Source organism: Danio rerio, chromosome 3, assembly GCF_052040795.2.
Source record: "Danio rerio strain M-AB ecotype USA chromosome 3, GRCz13ab, whole genome shotgun sequence".
Lineage (NCBI taxonomy): Eukaryota > Metazoa > Chordata > Actinopteri > Cypriniformes > Danionidae > Danio > Danio rerio.
This window is the reverse complement of record NC_141023.1, coordinates 4,183,009-4,197,947: the sequence shown is the minus strand read 5'-3', so window position 1 is coordinate 4,197,947 and position 14,939 is coordinate 4,183,009. Positions and strand designations below refer to the sequence as shown.

The following is a 14,939-nucleotide window of genomic DNA, read 5'->3' as shown; positions in this document are numbered from 1 at the left end:
TTACCACAACACTTTAATTACTGTTGTTACCATAGCAACTTTAGAATCGCCACAATAGACTAGTTACTATTGTTGTTGTTACCTTAGCAACTACAGAATTACCACAACACTCTATAATTACTGTTTTAACCATAGAAACTATAGAATTGCCACATCAGACTACTATTGTTGTTACCATAGCAACTAGAGAATTACCACAACCGACTAATTACTATTGTTATTGCCATAGCAGCTATAGATTTGCTACAACAGACACATTCTATTGTTGTTACCATAGCAATTAGATAATTACCACAACCGACTAATTATTATTGTTGTTGCCATAGCAACTATAGATTTGCCACAACAGACTAATTAGTAATTACTATTGTTGTTGCCATAGTAACTACAGAATTGCCATGACACACTAATTACTATTGCTGTTACCCTAGCAACTATGTAATTACCACAACTGACTAAATACTATTGTTGTTACTATAGCAACTAGAGAATTCCCATGACAGGCTAATTACTATTGCTGTTACCTATAGCAACTATATAATTATCACAACCAACTAATTACTATTTTTGTTACTATAGAAACTATAGTATTACCACAACAGACTAATATTCTTATTTTTACCATAGTAACTATAGTATTACCACAACAGACAAATTACTGTTGTCGTTACCTAGCTACTTCAGTATTACCACAACAGACAAAATGCTATTGTTGTTACCATAGCAACTATACAATCACCACAACTCACTTATCACTATTTTTGTGTTACCATAGCAACTATAGAATTGCCACAACAGACTAATTACTGTTGTTGTTGTTGTTGTTGTTACCATAGCAACTATAGTATCACCGCAACAGCCCAACTACTATTGTGTTACCATAGCAACTTTAGTTTTACCAAAACAGACTAACTAATATTGTGTTACCATAGCAACTATAGAATTACAACAACAAATTATTGTTATTACTATAGCAACTATAGATTTACCACAACAGACTAATTACGATTGTTGTGTTACCATAGCAACTGTAGAATTGCCCGACAGACTAATTACTATTGTTTTTACCATAGCAACTATAGAATCGCCACAACAGAATAATTGCTATTGTTGTTGTCACCATAGCAACTATAGAATTACCTCAACACACAATTGCAGTTGTTGTGTTACCATTGAAACTAGAACTACCACCACAAGTACAATTACTATAGTATGGTTTAAAAATAGTATGGGTTTTTTTTAAGCTCAAGTGAATCTGTCAGTTCTCAAGTGGTTCCAAACATTTAAGAGTTTTGCTTTTCTGCTGAGCACAAAAGAAGATATTGTGAAGAATGTTGGGTACTAGTAGTCATTGACTTCCATAGTAGGGAAATAAATACTATAAAGGGTAAATGGCTGCCGATTTCCAGCATTCTTCACAATATGTTATTATACGCAGAGGTTGAATACATGATGACAACAAATTTTGTGGGGTGAAAAAAATCTTTAAATGCAAACATTTGTTCTGAAATGTGTTTTTAATGGTGGAGGATCATCTGGTGATGTCATCGATGTGGGTGAGGCTTCATTTATGTAAATGAGATGGGGACTGTTAATTATTTTATATAAATGTGGAAATGTGTCATTCTTTTGAATTAATTTTTATTGTTCAGTTTTCGTTTTCATTCAGGCTGATTTAAATTTGTTCAAGATTTTTTACCACCAAATATATTATTAGTTTTTATTCATATTTTATATTATTTATTATTCTGAAGTTTTCTCCAAATGTTTTTATTTTCATTCATTTGTTTTCAGTTTTTATTTAAATTTATTCAATTTATTTATACAACAAAATTATATAAGTCAATTTTTTTTAGTGTAGTTATTTTCAAGATGTTGGTATATATATATATATATATATATATATATATATATATATATATATATATATATATATATATATATATATATATAATGTATATCTTTATTTGATTAATGAAGAATTTATTGATTTTAATGTCAGGTAGCGGTTGTAACATTCTTATGCTGCGTTCACACCAGACGCGGAAGAAGCGTCAAGCGCGAGTGATTTACATGTCAAGTCAATGCAAAGACGGGAATAGACATCCTGCGGTGCAATACGCATGAATAAGGCAGCGCGAATGACGTGATTCACGCGAATGAAGTGGCGCGAGTTGAGCATTTTGCACGATTGATGCGCTTGCATATCTCGTTTCGCGTGAATCTCTCTAGTTCGAAAATCTAAACTTAGGCAGAAATTCACACTGCGTTAACCAATCAGGAGCTTGCTTAAATAGGGGCGTGAAAATGATGTAGCACCTGTTGTTGGTAACCAGGGGGAAAATCCTCCTGCCGACACCGACAATAGTTCATCAAATAGGGCTCATTTGGAATCACCGCTAAAAGATTATGAGCTCACAGAGCTACTGCACCTCTGAAAGGATCTAGTGGACTCAGACACGACTCCAAACGAATCGACGCTGTTTTTCAGCCTTCCTAAAGCACATAAACACAGCTATTCTCTCAATAAAATCCATGTCAGCCATTTAGCAACGATGCTACAGTGACCGGGCAGACAGAAGCCCTGCCCTTCACACGAATCCGCATCTGTTCTGAAGCAGATTTGATGCATGAATGAAGTAAATGTTCACGCATCTATTTACACACGAATAGCATGATTTATCCGCGATTGCCCCGTCTGGTGTGAACACAGCATATCTGAACCATGTGTTTATCTTTAAGGGGAATAATGAGGGTTTGTGCGTTGAGTGTGTAGGGACCGTGTTTCTATATGTTCAGGGGTGACGGGACGTTCTCTTTACTGGTGTTTTGGGATTGGAATCGGAATATGTGCTCATCCATGTGTGTGTTTTGGCTTATTTGCTCCTGTGCGGGACACTTTTGATGCTGTTTAAGCTGAACCGAGCTGTGATTGGTCGGTTCAAGCTCAGCTACGCTGTGATTTGGTGTATTTAAGCTCTGCTGCTCTGTGATCGGTGCACTCAAGCTGAACTGTGCTGCGATTGATCCACTTAAGCTGAACTGAGCTGTGATTGGTGCGTTTGAGATGAACTGAGCTGTGATTGGTGTGTTTGAGCACAGGGCGAGCTGGAGAAGCAGCTGCTGCAGGCAAACCCGATCCTGGAAGCCTTCGGAAACGCCAAGACCGTCAAAAACGACAACTCGTCTCGATTCGTGAGACTCTCTTGCTTTATATCTTATTTCAGTTCCTGTGTAAATACATGTATTTACCATATATACATGTATATACATGTATGTACCATAGATCTTTCATCTCCTCTGTGTTTCAGGGCAAATTCATCAGAATCAACTTTGACGTCAACGGCTACATCGTTGGAGCCAATATTGAAACCTGTATCTTTATGAGCTGCTTAATACGCTTTAAATCTCAGGGTCATTATCTCTGGGATTTGGGGTTGCTGGCTTAGTTGCATATTTATTATGTCGATCACATTAATTGGGGGATTTACAGCTCATTGCAGAGGTTTACACGGCTAAAAAAAAAGAAGCTTTTTTTACTTTGTTTTTGTCTTGTTTCTAGTCCAAATATCCCCAAATTCTTAAATTAAGAAGCATTTTCTAGGCATTTAAAGCATATTTTCTTGTTTTGAGAAATAATTAGTCAAAATTAAGCAAGTTTTTCTTTAAAACAAACAAAATAATCTTGGTTTGACATGATCTTATTCTGCTTACCCCATTGGTGCAGATTATTTAGCTTGTTTTAAGGAAAAACTCTTCATTTTAGCGTCATTATTTCTGAAAACATGGCATTGTGTTTTGCTTGTCTAGAAAATGCTGCTTGATTTAAGAGATTTTTGATATTTGGACTAGAAACAATTGAACAAATACAAGTAAGAAAAGCATTTCGGCAGTGTTTGACTTCTTAAAAATACATACATTTACTCAAAGTAAAAACAAAATGTAAATGCAGATAAACAGGTTGTCATAATATGATATTGTATTAATATAAATATTTCTGTCACTCAAAATCTCATTTTTATCTTTAAATAGAAGCATATAATAAAAATAACATAACTTGTTATGACTTCTAAACTTGATTAGGAAATGTCTAAGGCTGCTTTCACGCCTGTAAATCCATTGTTTTGTTCTAAAACAGGGATTAAAATTGTTACAATATTGTTCGTTGCTCAACGGCAATGTTGTTAAAACAAGTCACGTGCGAGTGAACTCTCCTCACAAGTTTGGTTATTTTTCCCGCTCAGCTGTCATGTGTCTTTATCTTAATTTATGACGATGAGCAATAAGGCATATATAAGCGAAAAGCTACACTTTCACTTTGAATACCCACACAGACATCACCAAGTATAAATCAGAGGTAAGACTTTCTCATCCAGAGCAGTTGGTTTATGCATTATAGGCTTTACATTATAGAGGGAAATAACAGATAAACCAAGCCTGCTGTTCGGTCAATTTTCCCAATAGATAAACAGCTCTTGTTAATAGTTAACATGCTTTCACTTTCGTATTTGACATAAAATGCACATTTACTAGCAGGAATGGTGATATCTCGCTCATATTTCTCTCTTCATATAGCCGTCATGTATTACGCTGTGATATAGCCTGGTTTGTTGGATTGTATTGCTTTCTCACTACAATCGATCCGCTCTAGAGTTCAACTCAATCGAGTCGCGACCTCATTCAGGCGATCTCAGACCAATTGATTTGGTGCGGATCAGAGCCCGATTGCTAAATTCACATATGCCAAACGAACCGCGCTAAAGAGGCAAATGCACCAGGTTCTGAAACAAACATCCAGGTGTGAAAGCACTGTATATTTACTAAATTCTCCTGTAAGGAAATCCAATCGGGTCTTACAAGTCTTAAATGGCTTCTGAGTAAATGAAGGCCTTAAAGTCTTAAATCAGAGCAGCACATGTTATATTTATATGGTCATGGCTTTAATTTACATGAGGATTTTTTCCCCTCATGTTTTTTTGTTTTAAAGTGAAGCAGAAGCATAATTTGTGCAGTGAAGATTAAATATTTCCCTTAATTTCTTTAGTTAGTCTTAAAAAAGTCTAAAATCTTCAAGACATTTTTTGCAGTAAAAGCCTCTAGAATGTCATTGACTTCATAAATATGCAGATGAGCCAGCACTCTATTACTGGAATCATAAGTCATGAATAATTAATGAGGCAATTGTGATAGGCTGCTTGTTGTCTATGTTATGGTGATGCTCTGAAAATGTCTATTGTTGCTAATGAAAGCTGCTAGTCTTTAAACACTAAATGCATCATGTAAACAAACAAGTCTATCCTTGACTCTGACTGTCAGACCTGCTGGAGAAGTCCAGAGCCATCCGTCAGGCTAAAGAAGAGCGAACCTTCCACATGTTCTACTACATGCTGACCGGCGTAGGAGACAAACTTCGCTGTGAGCGTTTGCACTTCTTTTACGTCTAGCATATAGAGTTGAAGTCAGAATTATTCACCCTCCTTTTCTTTCTTAAAGTTTGACCAAATGATGTTTAACCGATTCAGGAATTTCTCACAGTATTTCCTATAATATTTTTTCTTCTGGAGAACGTCTTATTTGTTTTATTTCAGCTAGAATTAAAGCAGTTTTTAATTGTTTTAAAGCCATTTTAGGGTCAATATTATTAGTCCCCTTTAGCAATATTTATTTTGGATTGTCTCCCGATCAAACCACTGTTATACAATGACTTGCCTAATTATCCTAATTAACCTAGTTAAGCCTTTAAATGTCACTTTTGGCTGAATACTAAATATTACTTACTGTCATCATATCAAAGATGAAAGAAATCAGTTATTAGAGATGAGTTATTAAAACTATTATGTGTAGAAATGTGTTCTGAACAGTTTTTCTCTTAACTAAACAGAAATTGAGGTAAAGAAATACAGGAGGGCTAATAATTCAGACTTCATCTGTAAATGACTGCAGTCTTCATACAAAAGTTTGTCAATACAAACTGTACAAATTTGCTTCATCAGCTGAGCTGTGTCTGGAGGGCTACAATAAGTACCGCTTCCTGTCCAATGGGAACGTGACCATCCCGGGACAGCAGGACCGAGACATGTACGTGGAGACTGTGGAGGCCATGAGGATTATGGGCTTCTCTGAGGAGGAGCATGTCGGTGTGTATAAACAGTAGAGCTGCTCATAAATGTGACTGAATTATTAGCTAGATGTGTTAGGTGTGTGTTTTTATTATTGTGTGTGTCGCCCCCTGCAGGTCTGCTGAGGGTTATTTCATCTGTGCTGCAGCTGGGTAACATGTCCTTCAAGAAGGAGCGTCATTCAGACCAGGCCTCCATGCCTGATGACACCGGTAAATAAATAAATATACTGTTTATGATGGTTAAACACATCCATTAGGCTTCCTGTAGCTTTGTTGACATCATAAAGATAACAAGTGGTTTACTTATCTAAACTGGTCAAAAAAATTGATTTTCTGGTCTAAATTGGCCTAGGTTGGTCATTACCTTTTAAAAATGGTAATTAGCTACTCCCCAAACTGAGCATTAAGTGGTCTGGTCTGTTATAAGAGTATTTGTTAACTAGTCTGATGTCAAAACTGGCATTAGCCTTTCCAAACTAGTTAACAATTGTTAGTAGCTTATACAAACTAGTTAAAATGATTACTAGCTGGTTAAAAACTGTTATTAATTGAACTAACTTGTCAAAAACTAACTTGGTCTTGGTCTGTCTTGGTTATTTATGATCCAAACTGGTGAAATTGTTTTTTAGCTGATCAACAGTATTCTATGTTGGTAAATTGGACAAAGACATTATTAGCTGGACCGTTACCTGATTCCTGCATATTTAAGAGTGCTCTTGACCTGGTCCAAATTGTAAAAAGCTGCTCCAAATTGGCCAAAGAAAATGCAATTAGCTTGTTCAGACTTGCTGACGATGGTCATTAACTTGTCAAAGATGGTAATTAGCTTCTACATACTAACTATTAACTGGTCCAGGCTGTTTAAGAGTGTCTGTTAACTGGTCTGATCTGGTCAAAATTGTTATTAGCTGGTCATTAACTTGTCCATAGTGGTCAAAAACAGTTATTTAACAGTAATTAGTTGGCTCAAGTTGGCCAAACTTGCTCAATCGTCATTCCAAATTACTTAACATTTGGTAATAGCTGGTACAAGCTAGTTAAAAATTGTTGTGAGTCATTCCAAACTTGCTGAAATTAGCTGGTTCAGAAATATTATTGGTTGGTCTAACTTGTAAAAAATGTTCAATCAGTCATTAGCTGGTCCAAACTGGCCAAAAAATTGACATTTACTAGCCTAAAATTGTTAACAGTTGTTTGTAGCTGGTACAGACTGGTTGAAAATGGTGATTAGCTGGTCCAAAAATGCTCTTAGTTGGAATAACTTGTCAAAAACGGTTAGTTCAAAAATGGTAGTTTGCTGCTACAAACTGGCCATTAACTGGTCCAGGCTATTTAAAGGCATTCATTAACTAGTCTGACCTGGTCTAAATTGATATTAGCTAGTCAAAAAATGTCATTTGGTTATTAGCATTTTCAAACATTGTCATTAACTTGTCCAAACTGGTCAGAAATAGTCATTAGCTACTCCAAACTGGTTACCTGTTGATCCTATTAGCTCTTCCAAACTTGTTGAAATAGTTATTAGCTAGTCCAGAAATATTATTGGATGGTCTAACTTTTAAAAACATAAAAAAATTCTGATTAGCTTACCAGACTCATTGACAGTGGTAATTTACTTGTCAAAAATATTAATTAGCTGGTCCAGTCTGTTCAAGAGTAGTCGTTAAGTGGTCTGACCTGGTCAAAAGTGTCATTAGCGGGTTACAAATGGTCAATAACTTGTCCATAATTGTTATTTGGCCTTTACTGGTTTAAGCAGACCAAACATTTACAGTTGCTAGTCTAAAATGGTTATTAGTTGTTTGTAACTGGTTGAAAATGACCATTAGCTGATCCAGGCTGTTCACGAGCATTCATTACCTAGTCCAAACTGGACAAAATTGTTATTAGCTAGTTGAAATTGGTCATGAACTAGTCCATAATTGTTAATGATTGTTTGTAACTGGTACAAACCAGTTAAAATGGTCATTAGTTATTCCATAAAATGTCATTAGTTGGAAATAGCCAGTTCAAAAATGGTAATTTACTTGTACAAAGTGGTCAAAAATAGTCATTAGCTGCTCCAAACTGGCCTGAACATTTTGTAAGTTAGACTTCCAGCTAGTCAGGTGAAAGTCTAACCAGCTATTCGTCTGTATACGTCAATGGAAAACCAATTTATTTCACTCTCAGATAATGCATAAATCTCAGTTTTCAAAAATTGGTGCTTTTGACTGGTTTTGTGATTTGATGTCAGTTATCTTAACCTTTCTCCATTCCCTTCTCCAGCCGCTCAGAAGGTGTGCCATCTGATGGGCATGAATGTGACTGATTTCACCCGTGCCATCCTCTCACCCCGGATTAAAGTGGGCCGGGACTACGTGCAGAAGGCACAGACACAGGAGCAGGCAGAGTTTGCAGTGGAGGCTCTGGCCAAAGCCACATACGAGAGGATGTTTCGCTGGCTGGTGATGCGCATCAACAAAGCTCTGGATAAGACCAAGCGTCAGGGCGCTTCCTTCATCGGCATTCTGGACATCGCCGGCTTTGAGATCTTTGAGGTACAGCATGATCAATAAACCTACGTGTGGTGGACAGTTGATTGTGTTTTTTTCTCTATTGTACTTAAGTACAACTTCAACTTGCATAGACATTACCCACAATTCTTTGCAGTAAAGTATTTCTTTGTCTCCACAGCTAAACTCTTTCGAGCAGTTGTGCATCAACTACACCAACGAGAAGCTCCAGCAGCTGTTCAACCACACCATGTTCATCCTGGAGCAGGAGGAGTACCAGCGGGAGGGCATTGAGTGGAGCTTCATCGACTTCGGCCTCGACCTGCAGCCCTGCATCGACCTCATCGAAAAACCCGTGAGTGACTCAAAAAAGAAATCTGATCCATTTTCATGATCTTCTCTGATTATATTTAGCCCACGGTAACAGAGTTGATGGATGGTGGAAAAGTTGACTGAGGGCTACAGGTAACAGAGTTGAAGGAAGGTAGAAGAGTTGACGGTTACTGGTAACAGAGTTGAAGGAAAGTAACACAGTGGATTGTTGGTAACAGTTGAAGTAAGGTAACAGAGTTGACGGAATGTAACAGAGTGGACGGAAGGTAACAGAGTGGACAGAAGGTAACAGAGTTAAAGGAAGGTTAGGCTACAGAGTTGACGGAAGGTAACAGAGTGGACGGAAGGTAACAGAGTTAAAGGAAGGTAAGGCTACAGAGTTGACGGAAGGTAACAGAGTGGACGGAAGGTAACAAAGTTAAAGGAAGGTTAGGCTACAGAGTTGACGGAAGGTAACAGAGTTAAAGGAAGGTTAGGCTACAGAGTTGACGGAATGTAACAGAGTGGACGGAAGGTAACAGAGTGGACAGAAGGTAACAGAGTTAAAGGAAGGTTAGGCTACAGAGTTGACGGAAGGTAACAGAGTGGACGGAAGGTAACAGAGTTAAAGGAAGGTAAGGCTACAGAGTTGACGGAAGGTAACAGAGTGGACGGAAGGTAACAAAGTTAAAGGAAGGTTAGGCTACAGAGTTGACGGAAGGTAACAGAGTTAAAGGAAGGTAAGGCTACAGAGTTGACGGAAGGTAACAGAGTGGACGGAAGGTAACAGAGTTAAAGGAAGGTAAGGCTACAGAGTTGACGGAAGGTAACAGTGGATGGAAGGTAACAAAGTTAACGGAAGGTAAGGCTACAGAGTTGACGGAAGGTAACAGAGTGGACGGAAGGTAACAGAGTTAAAGGAAGGTAAGGCTACAGAGTTGACTGAAGGTAACAGAGTGGACGGAAGGTAACAGAGTTAAAGGAAGGTAAGGCTACAGAGTTGACGGAAGGTAACAGAGTGGACGGAAGGTAACAGAGTTAAAGGAAGGTAAGGCTACAGAGTTGACGGAAGGTAACAGAGTGGACGGAAGGTAACAGAGTTAAAGGAAGGTAAGGCTACAGAGTTGACTGAAGGTAACAGAGTGGATGGAAGGTAACAGAGTTAAAGGAAGGTAAGGCTACAGAGTTGACGGAAGGTAACAGTGGATGGAAGGTAACAGAGTTAAAGGAAGGTAAGGCTACAGAGTTGACGGAAGGTAACAGTTGACGGAAGGTAACAGAGTTGGCGGAAGGTAACAGTTGACGGAAGGTAACAGAGTTGACTGACAGTAACAGTTTTGGCTGTAACCGTAACAAAGTTGACGGAAGGTAACAAGTTGACGGAAGGTAACAAATTGATGGAAGGTAACAGAGTTAACTGATAGTAACAGAGTGGACGGAAGGCAACAGGGTTGGCTGAAGGTAACAGAGTTAACTGGAAGTAACAGAGTTGACTGAAGTAGCAGTGGGGGGGAAGTATCAAAGCTGAAGGAAGGTAACAGAGTTGACTGATAGTAACAGAGTGGACGGAAGGCAACAGGGTTGGCTGAAGGTAACAGAGTTAACTGGAAGTAACAGAGTTGACTGAAGTAGCAGTGGAGGGAAAGTAACAGTGGTGAAGGAAGGTAAGACTACAGAGTTGACAGAAGGTTAACAGAGTGCACATGAGGTAGGGCTAAAGAGTTGACGGAAGGTAACAGAGTTGAAGAAAGGTAAGACTACAGAGTTGACGGAATTGTAACAGAGTTGACAGAGGTAACAGAGTTGAAGGAAGGTAAGGCTACAGAGTTGACAAAAGGTAAAAGAGTGAACGGAAGGTAACGGAGTTGACTGATAGTAACAGTTTTGGCAGTTATCGTAACAGTTGACTAAAGGTAACACATTGACGGAAGGTAACGGGTGGCTGAAGGCAACAGAGTTGACTAAAGATAACAGAGTGGACGGAAAGCAACAGGGTTTGAAGGAAGGTAACAGAGTGGACTGATAGTAACAGAGTGGGCGGAAGGGAACAGCGTTGAAGGATGCTAATAGAGTTGAAGGAAGGTAACAGAGTTGACTGACAGTAACAGTGTTGGCGGTTACCATAACAAAGTTGACAGGAGGTAAGAGAGTTAAAGGAAGGAAGGTAACCGAGTTGACTGATGGTAACAGAGTTGATGAAAGGTAACAGAGTTGACTGACAGTAACAGAGTTTGCGGTTACCGGTAACAGAGCTGACTGTTACTGTAACAGAATAGAAGGAAGGTAACATAGTTGACCGACACCGGGAACAGGGTTAACTGATGTTAACAAAGTTGACTAACACCAGTAATAAAGTTGACTAACGGTAACAGAATTTGACGTTTACCCATTACAGAGTTGACATTTCCAGCATTTTGTGACACTAACCTCAAACCAGACTCCACCTGGAATGTCTAAAATTCAATTATATGCATTTTCATCATATTATTGTTTTTAAAAGTGAATGAGAATATTACAGGTACAGAGTTAACAATCTACTATTGTTGTATCCTATACCTTTTCCACACATGAATGAGTAAGGACACTCATCAGTGCCTTCTTGTTTACAACACTTGGAGCAAATCACATGCTTTGTCTATCAGTGCTTTACCGATTGTTCCGCCTCTAAATAACCAATGTAACAGAGTTGACCTAAATGTAGAGACAGACACAAAATGCATTTTATATTTACCATATTTTACAAATAATACAGAAAATAGATGTTCCATGTAAATGTTTAATGAGCGTAGTAAAGTAACGACACAAACAAAATGAAAACTGAAGTTGAATGTTAGATTCAGATGAATGGACACATGGGTCTTTAAATTTATAGTTACAGGGCAAAATGTCCCTAAATACACATACAAATATTTCTTTTAAAGATTTGACATTATGTTACTGTTCAAAACCGTTTCTAAAAAATGATAGAAGTTCTATCTAGGACGTACCAGCAATTCTAGAGTTAGCCATGTTTAAGATTGGGAATTAAGATCCTGGAATCCATTATTGTGTTTGTTTTTTGCAGGCGAGTCCTCCAGGTATCCTGGCTCTCCTGGACGAGGAGTGCTGGTTCCCTAAAGCCACAGATAAGAGTTTTGTGGAGAAGGTCCTGCAGGAGCAGGGCACGCATCCCAAATTCCACAAACCCAAGAAACTGAAAGACGAGGCTGACTTCTGCATCATCCACTATGCTGGAAAGGTTAATACTGTGCTCTTCTGGTTAAGATACATTAAAAGGGAATCTGCCTATTCTAACAAGATGTAAAATAAGTCTCTGATATCCCTAGAATTAGGGTGCTTTCACACTTGTGAATCGATTCAGTTGTTCCGAAACAGAGATTACAATTGTTACATTGTTGCTCTTTGCTCTTGGAGCGATTCGCTTTCACACTGCAAAGTTTCTAATCGGACCAAAAGAGCTAAAACAAGTCACGTGTGAGTAAACTCTCCTTACATTGGTCAGAGTGTCAGGGTTTATTTTGCAGCGTTCTGCTCAGCTGTCAGGAGAGGTGGTGGTTTGGTGGTGATTGACAGGGTGTGCGCGCGCGACGTGTCTGAGGATAGACGCGGTGGGGAGGTGTGAGAAGGGTGCGTGACGATGCCTATTTGAAGACCAGGAGGGAGACGCGAGATTACCGGGAGATCATCACTCGTTTGCGGGCTTCCGTAGACTCGCGAAACTTCCTGCCCTACTCATAATTCTCTCTTCATATAGCCGTAAGCCAATTACATATCCATAAAACACTGTGATATAACCGCGCTCGGATCAGATCGCTTTCTCACTGCAATCGAACCGCTCCAGGGTTCGTTTCAATCGAGCCGAGACCACCTCATTCAAGCGATCTCGGAGCGATTACTTTGGCGCGGAACAGAGCGCGATTGCCCTGTTCACATATGCCAAACGAACCGCGCTAACTGGGCAAACGAGACACGTTCCGAAACAAAAGTGTAGGTGTGAAAGCGCCCTTAAAATTATAAGGGTGATGAGAGTGATAATTGCCCTCAAATTATCACACAGATAATGTTTTCTAAATTCAAATTAGCTGTTTTCAAAAGAGGGCGGAGCTACAAATGCCTGTGTGTCAGCATAGTGCCAGTGAACATCAGTGTGTGCTTCAGGCTTCTGTCAGTCTGTGGAGACTCCTGTCGCTGTTTGTTTGTTTGTTCTTCATCTAATTGATGAAATCACAACCTCATAATCCTCTTAGTCTATGCTGACATTCTCTTCAGCAGCTCAAACACTCTTATGGCTAAAGGACAGACGGCTGCTTCTCACTCACTCTTTATGCTAATGAGGGAGAGATGGGCGGGGCTTTCCCCCTCTAATGACACATAGAAAGTGCAAATGTCAATCAAAGTGTTTCTGCAGTTCTGTTTTTGTCAAGTCTGATTATAAGAAATAGAATTAATTATTTTTTACTATTAGAGGCTGGATATATTCACACACTGTGCCTGTGCTCTTTAAAGCTAAATTCATTCAGATGCCTTCAGCATTTCTCATATTATCCCTCTATATCCACCATTGTTTAGTAAATGGTACTAAAATATAAGCAGAAACGAAACAAATGAATCTTGATGATGTCCTGGACTAGTAAAAACAATATCTAAATGGATGTCTGGATTCTAAATGCACTAATAGTTAGACTGCATATGTCATTTGACACTTGTAAACGTGTGTATCTGTGTTTGTCAGGTGGACTATAAGGCAGATGAGTGGCTGATGAAGAACATGGACCCGCTGAATGATAACGTGGCCACTTTACTCAACCAGTCCACAGATAGATTTGTGTCTGAGCTGTGGAAAGACGGTGAGTTTCAGCTTCATGATCAACATTACAGCAGCAGCAGATGTAGATGTGACCGTAGGGCTGGACGATTCACTGAAAGCCTAATTTACAACCTCTAACTCATCGAAATTCAATCATTTTCAGTTGTTATTATGTACTTTTTTAATTATAGACATTTGAAACACCCTTTTAAAGCACATGCGAGTTATTATTTTCAACTTTTTTCACATAGCAATTATCGTCAGCGTTTTTTCACGTGTTGGTTATTTTTGACTTATATTTCGGCTAGTTATTGTCTTAATTTTAGTGTATTTTACGATAAACCAGATTTTTATTTTTCACAGGACATCTTCATTTCGAGCAGTCCGTGCTTTGGTTATATATATATATATATAAAGTTGGTTTTATATATATATATATATATATATATATATATATATATATATATATATACACACACATATATATATATATATACACACACACATATATATATATATATATATATATATATATATATATATATACATATATATATATATATACATATATATATATATATATATATATATATATACATATACATATATATATATATTAAGGGTGGAGCCGAACCCGAATACGGTATTCGGAAAGGCACGAATAGCGTGTTTTTACGAATACTTGATTCGAACAAATACTTGAAAAATTATTTGTATTCGGGAGCAAGAAAAACACTATATCAAAAAGCAGCGTTTCCTCATGAGACCACAGTGCATGCCCGCGTGAGTGAGTGAGTGAGTGAGTGTGTGAGAGAGAGAGAGAGAGAGAGAGAGAGAGAGAGACACGCTCAGTGCAAAACGCGCCAAAGCCCGAAACTGAAAGCGAGACGTGACTGTTAAGGGACTGTTTCATATGGATTTATTAATCATTCTTACTGTTCAGTGATCGCAAACTGCCGTAGTTTATTAAAGACGCAAACCCCTCACTGCACGACAGCTGCGCGCCTTCAGCAGACCTCCTCATTCCTGCAGCACGAGAGCTTTATGATTGTTTATGCGCGCCAAAAGTTGCGGATCTGTCCGGTAAAATATCTGACTGCGTGTCACCGCATCCCTAAGGACTGTTTGGCGAAATATTTGACTGCATGTCACTGCATAACAAACGACTAAAACGATATAACTAGAGAAATCTCCACTGTGCCAC

At 38.4% G+C, this 14,939-nt stretch overlaps 1 protein-coding gene across 10 annotated transcripts in view; it reads left to right on the top strand.

The window, feature by feature from the left end:
* Nucleotides 1-14,939, top strand: part of myh9b (myosin, heavy chain 9b, non-muscle) — a 798,697-nt gene that overhangs the window by 51,206 nt on the left and 732,552 nt on the right. For all 10 annotated transcript variants that reach the window (XR_015479893.1, XR_015479894.1, XR_015479895.1 and 7 more), the window contains 9 exon segments: nt 3,103-3,195; nt 3,312-3,375; nt 5,317-5,415; nt 5,994-6,137; nt 6,236-6,331; nt 8,390-8,661; nt 8,798-8,971; nt 11,993-12,166; nt 13,661-13,775. Coding sequence is in view for 7 of the 10 variants with exons in the window: in XM_087242935.1 (XP_087099061.1) it covers nt 3,103-3,195; nt 3,312-3,375; nt 5,317-5,415; nt 5,994-6,137; nt 6,236-6,331; nt 8,390-8,661; nt 8,798-8,971; nt 11,993-12,166; nt 13,661-13,775 (1,231 nt within the window). In the remaining 3 variants the exon portion in view is untranslated.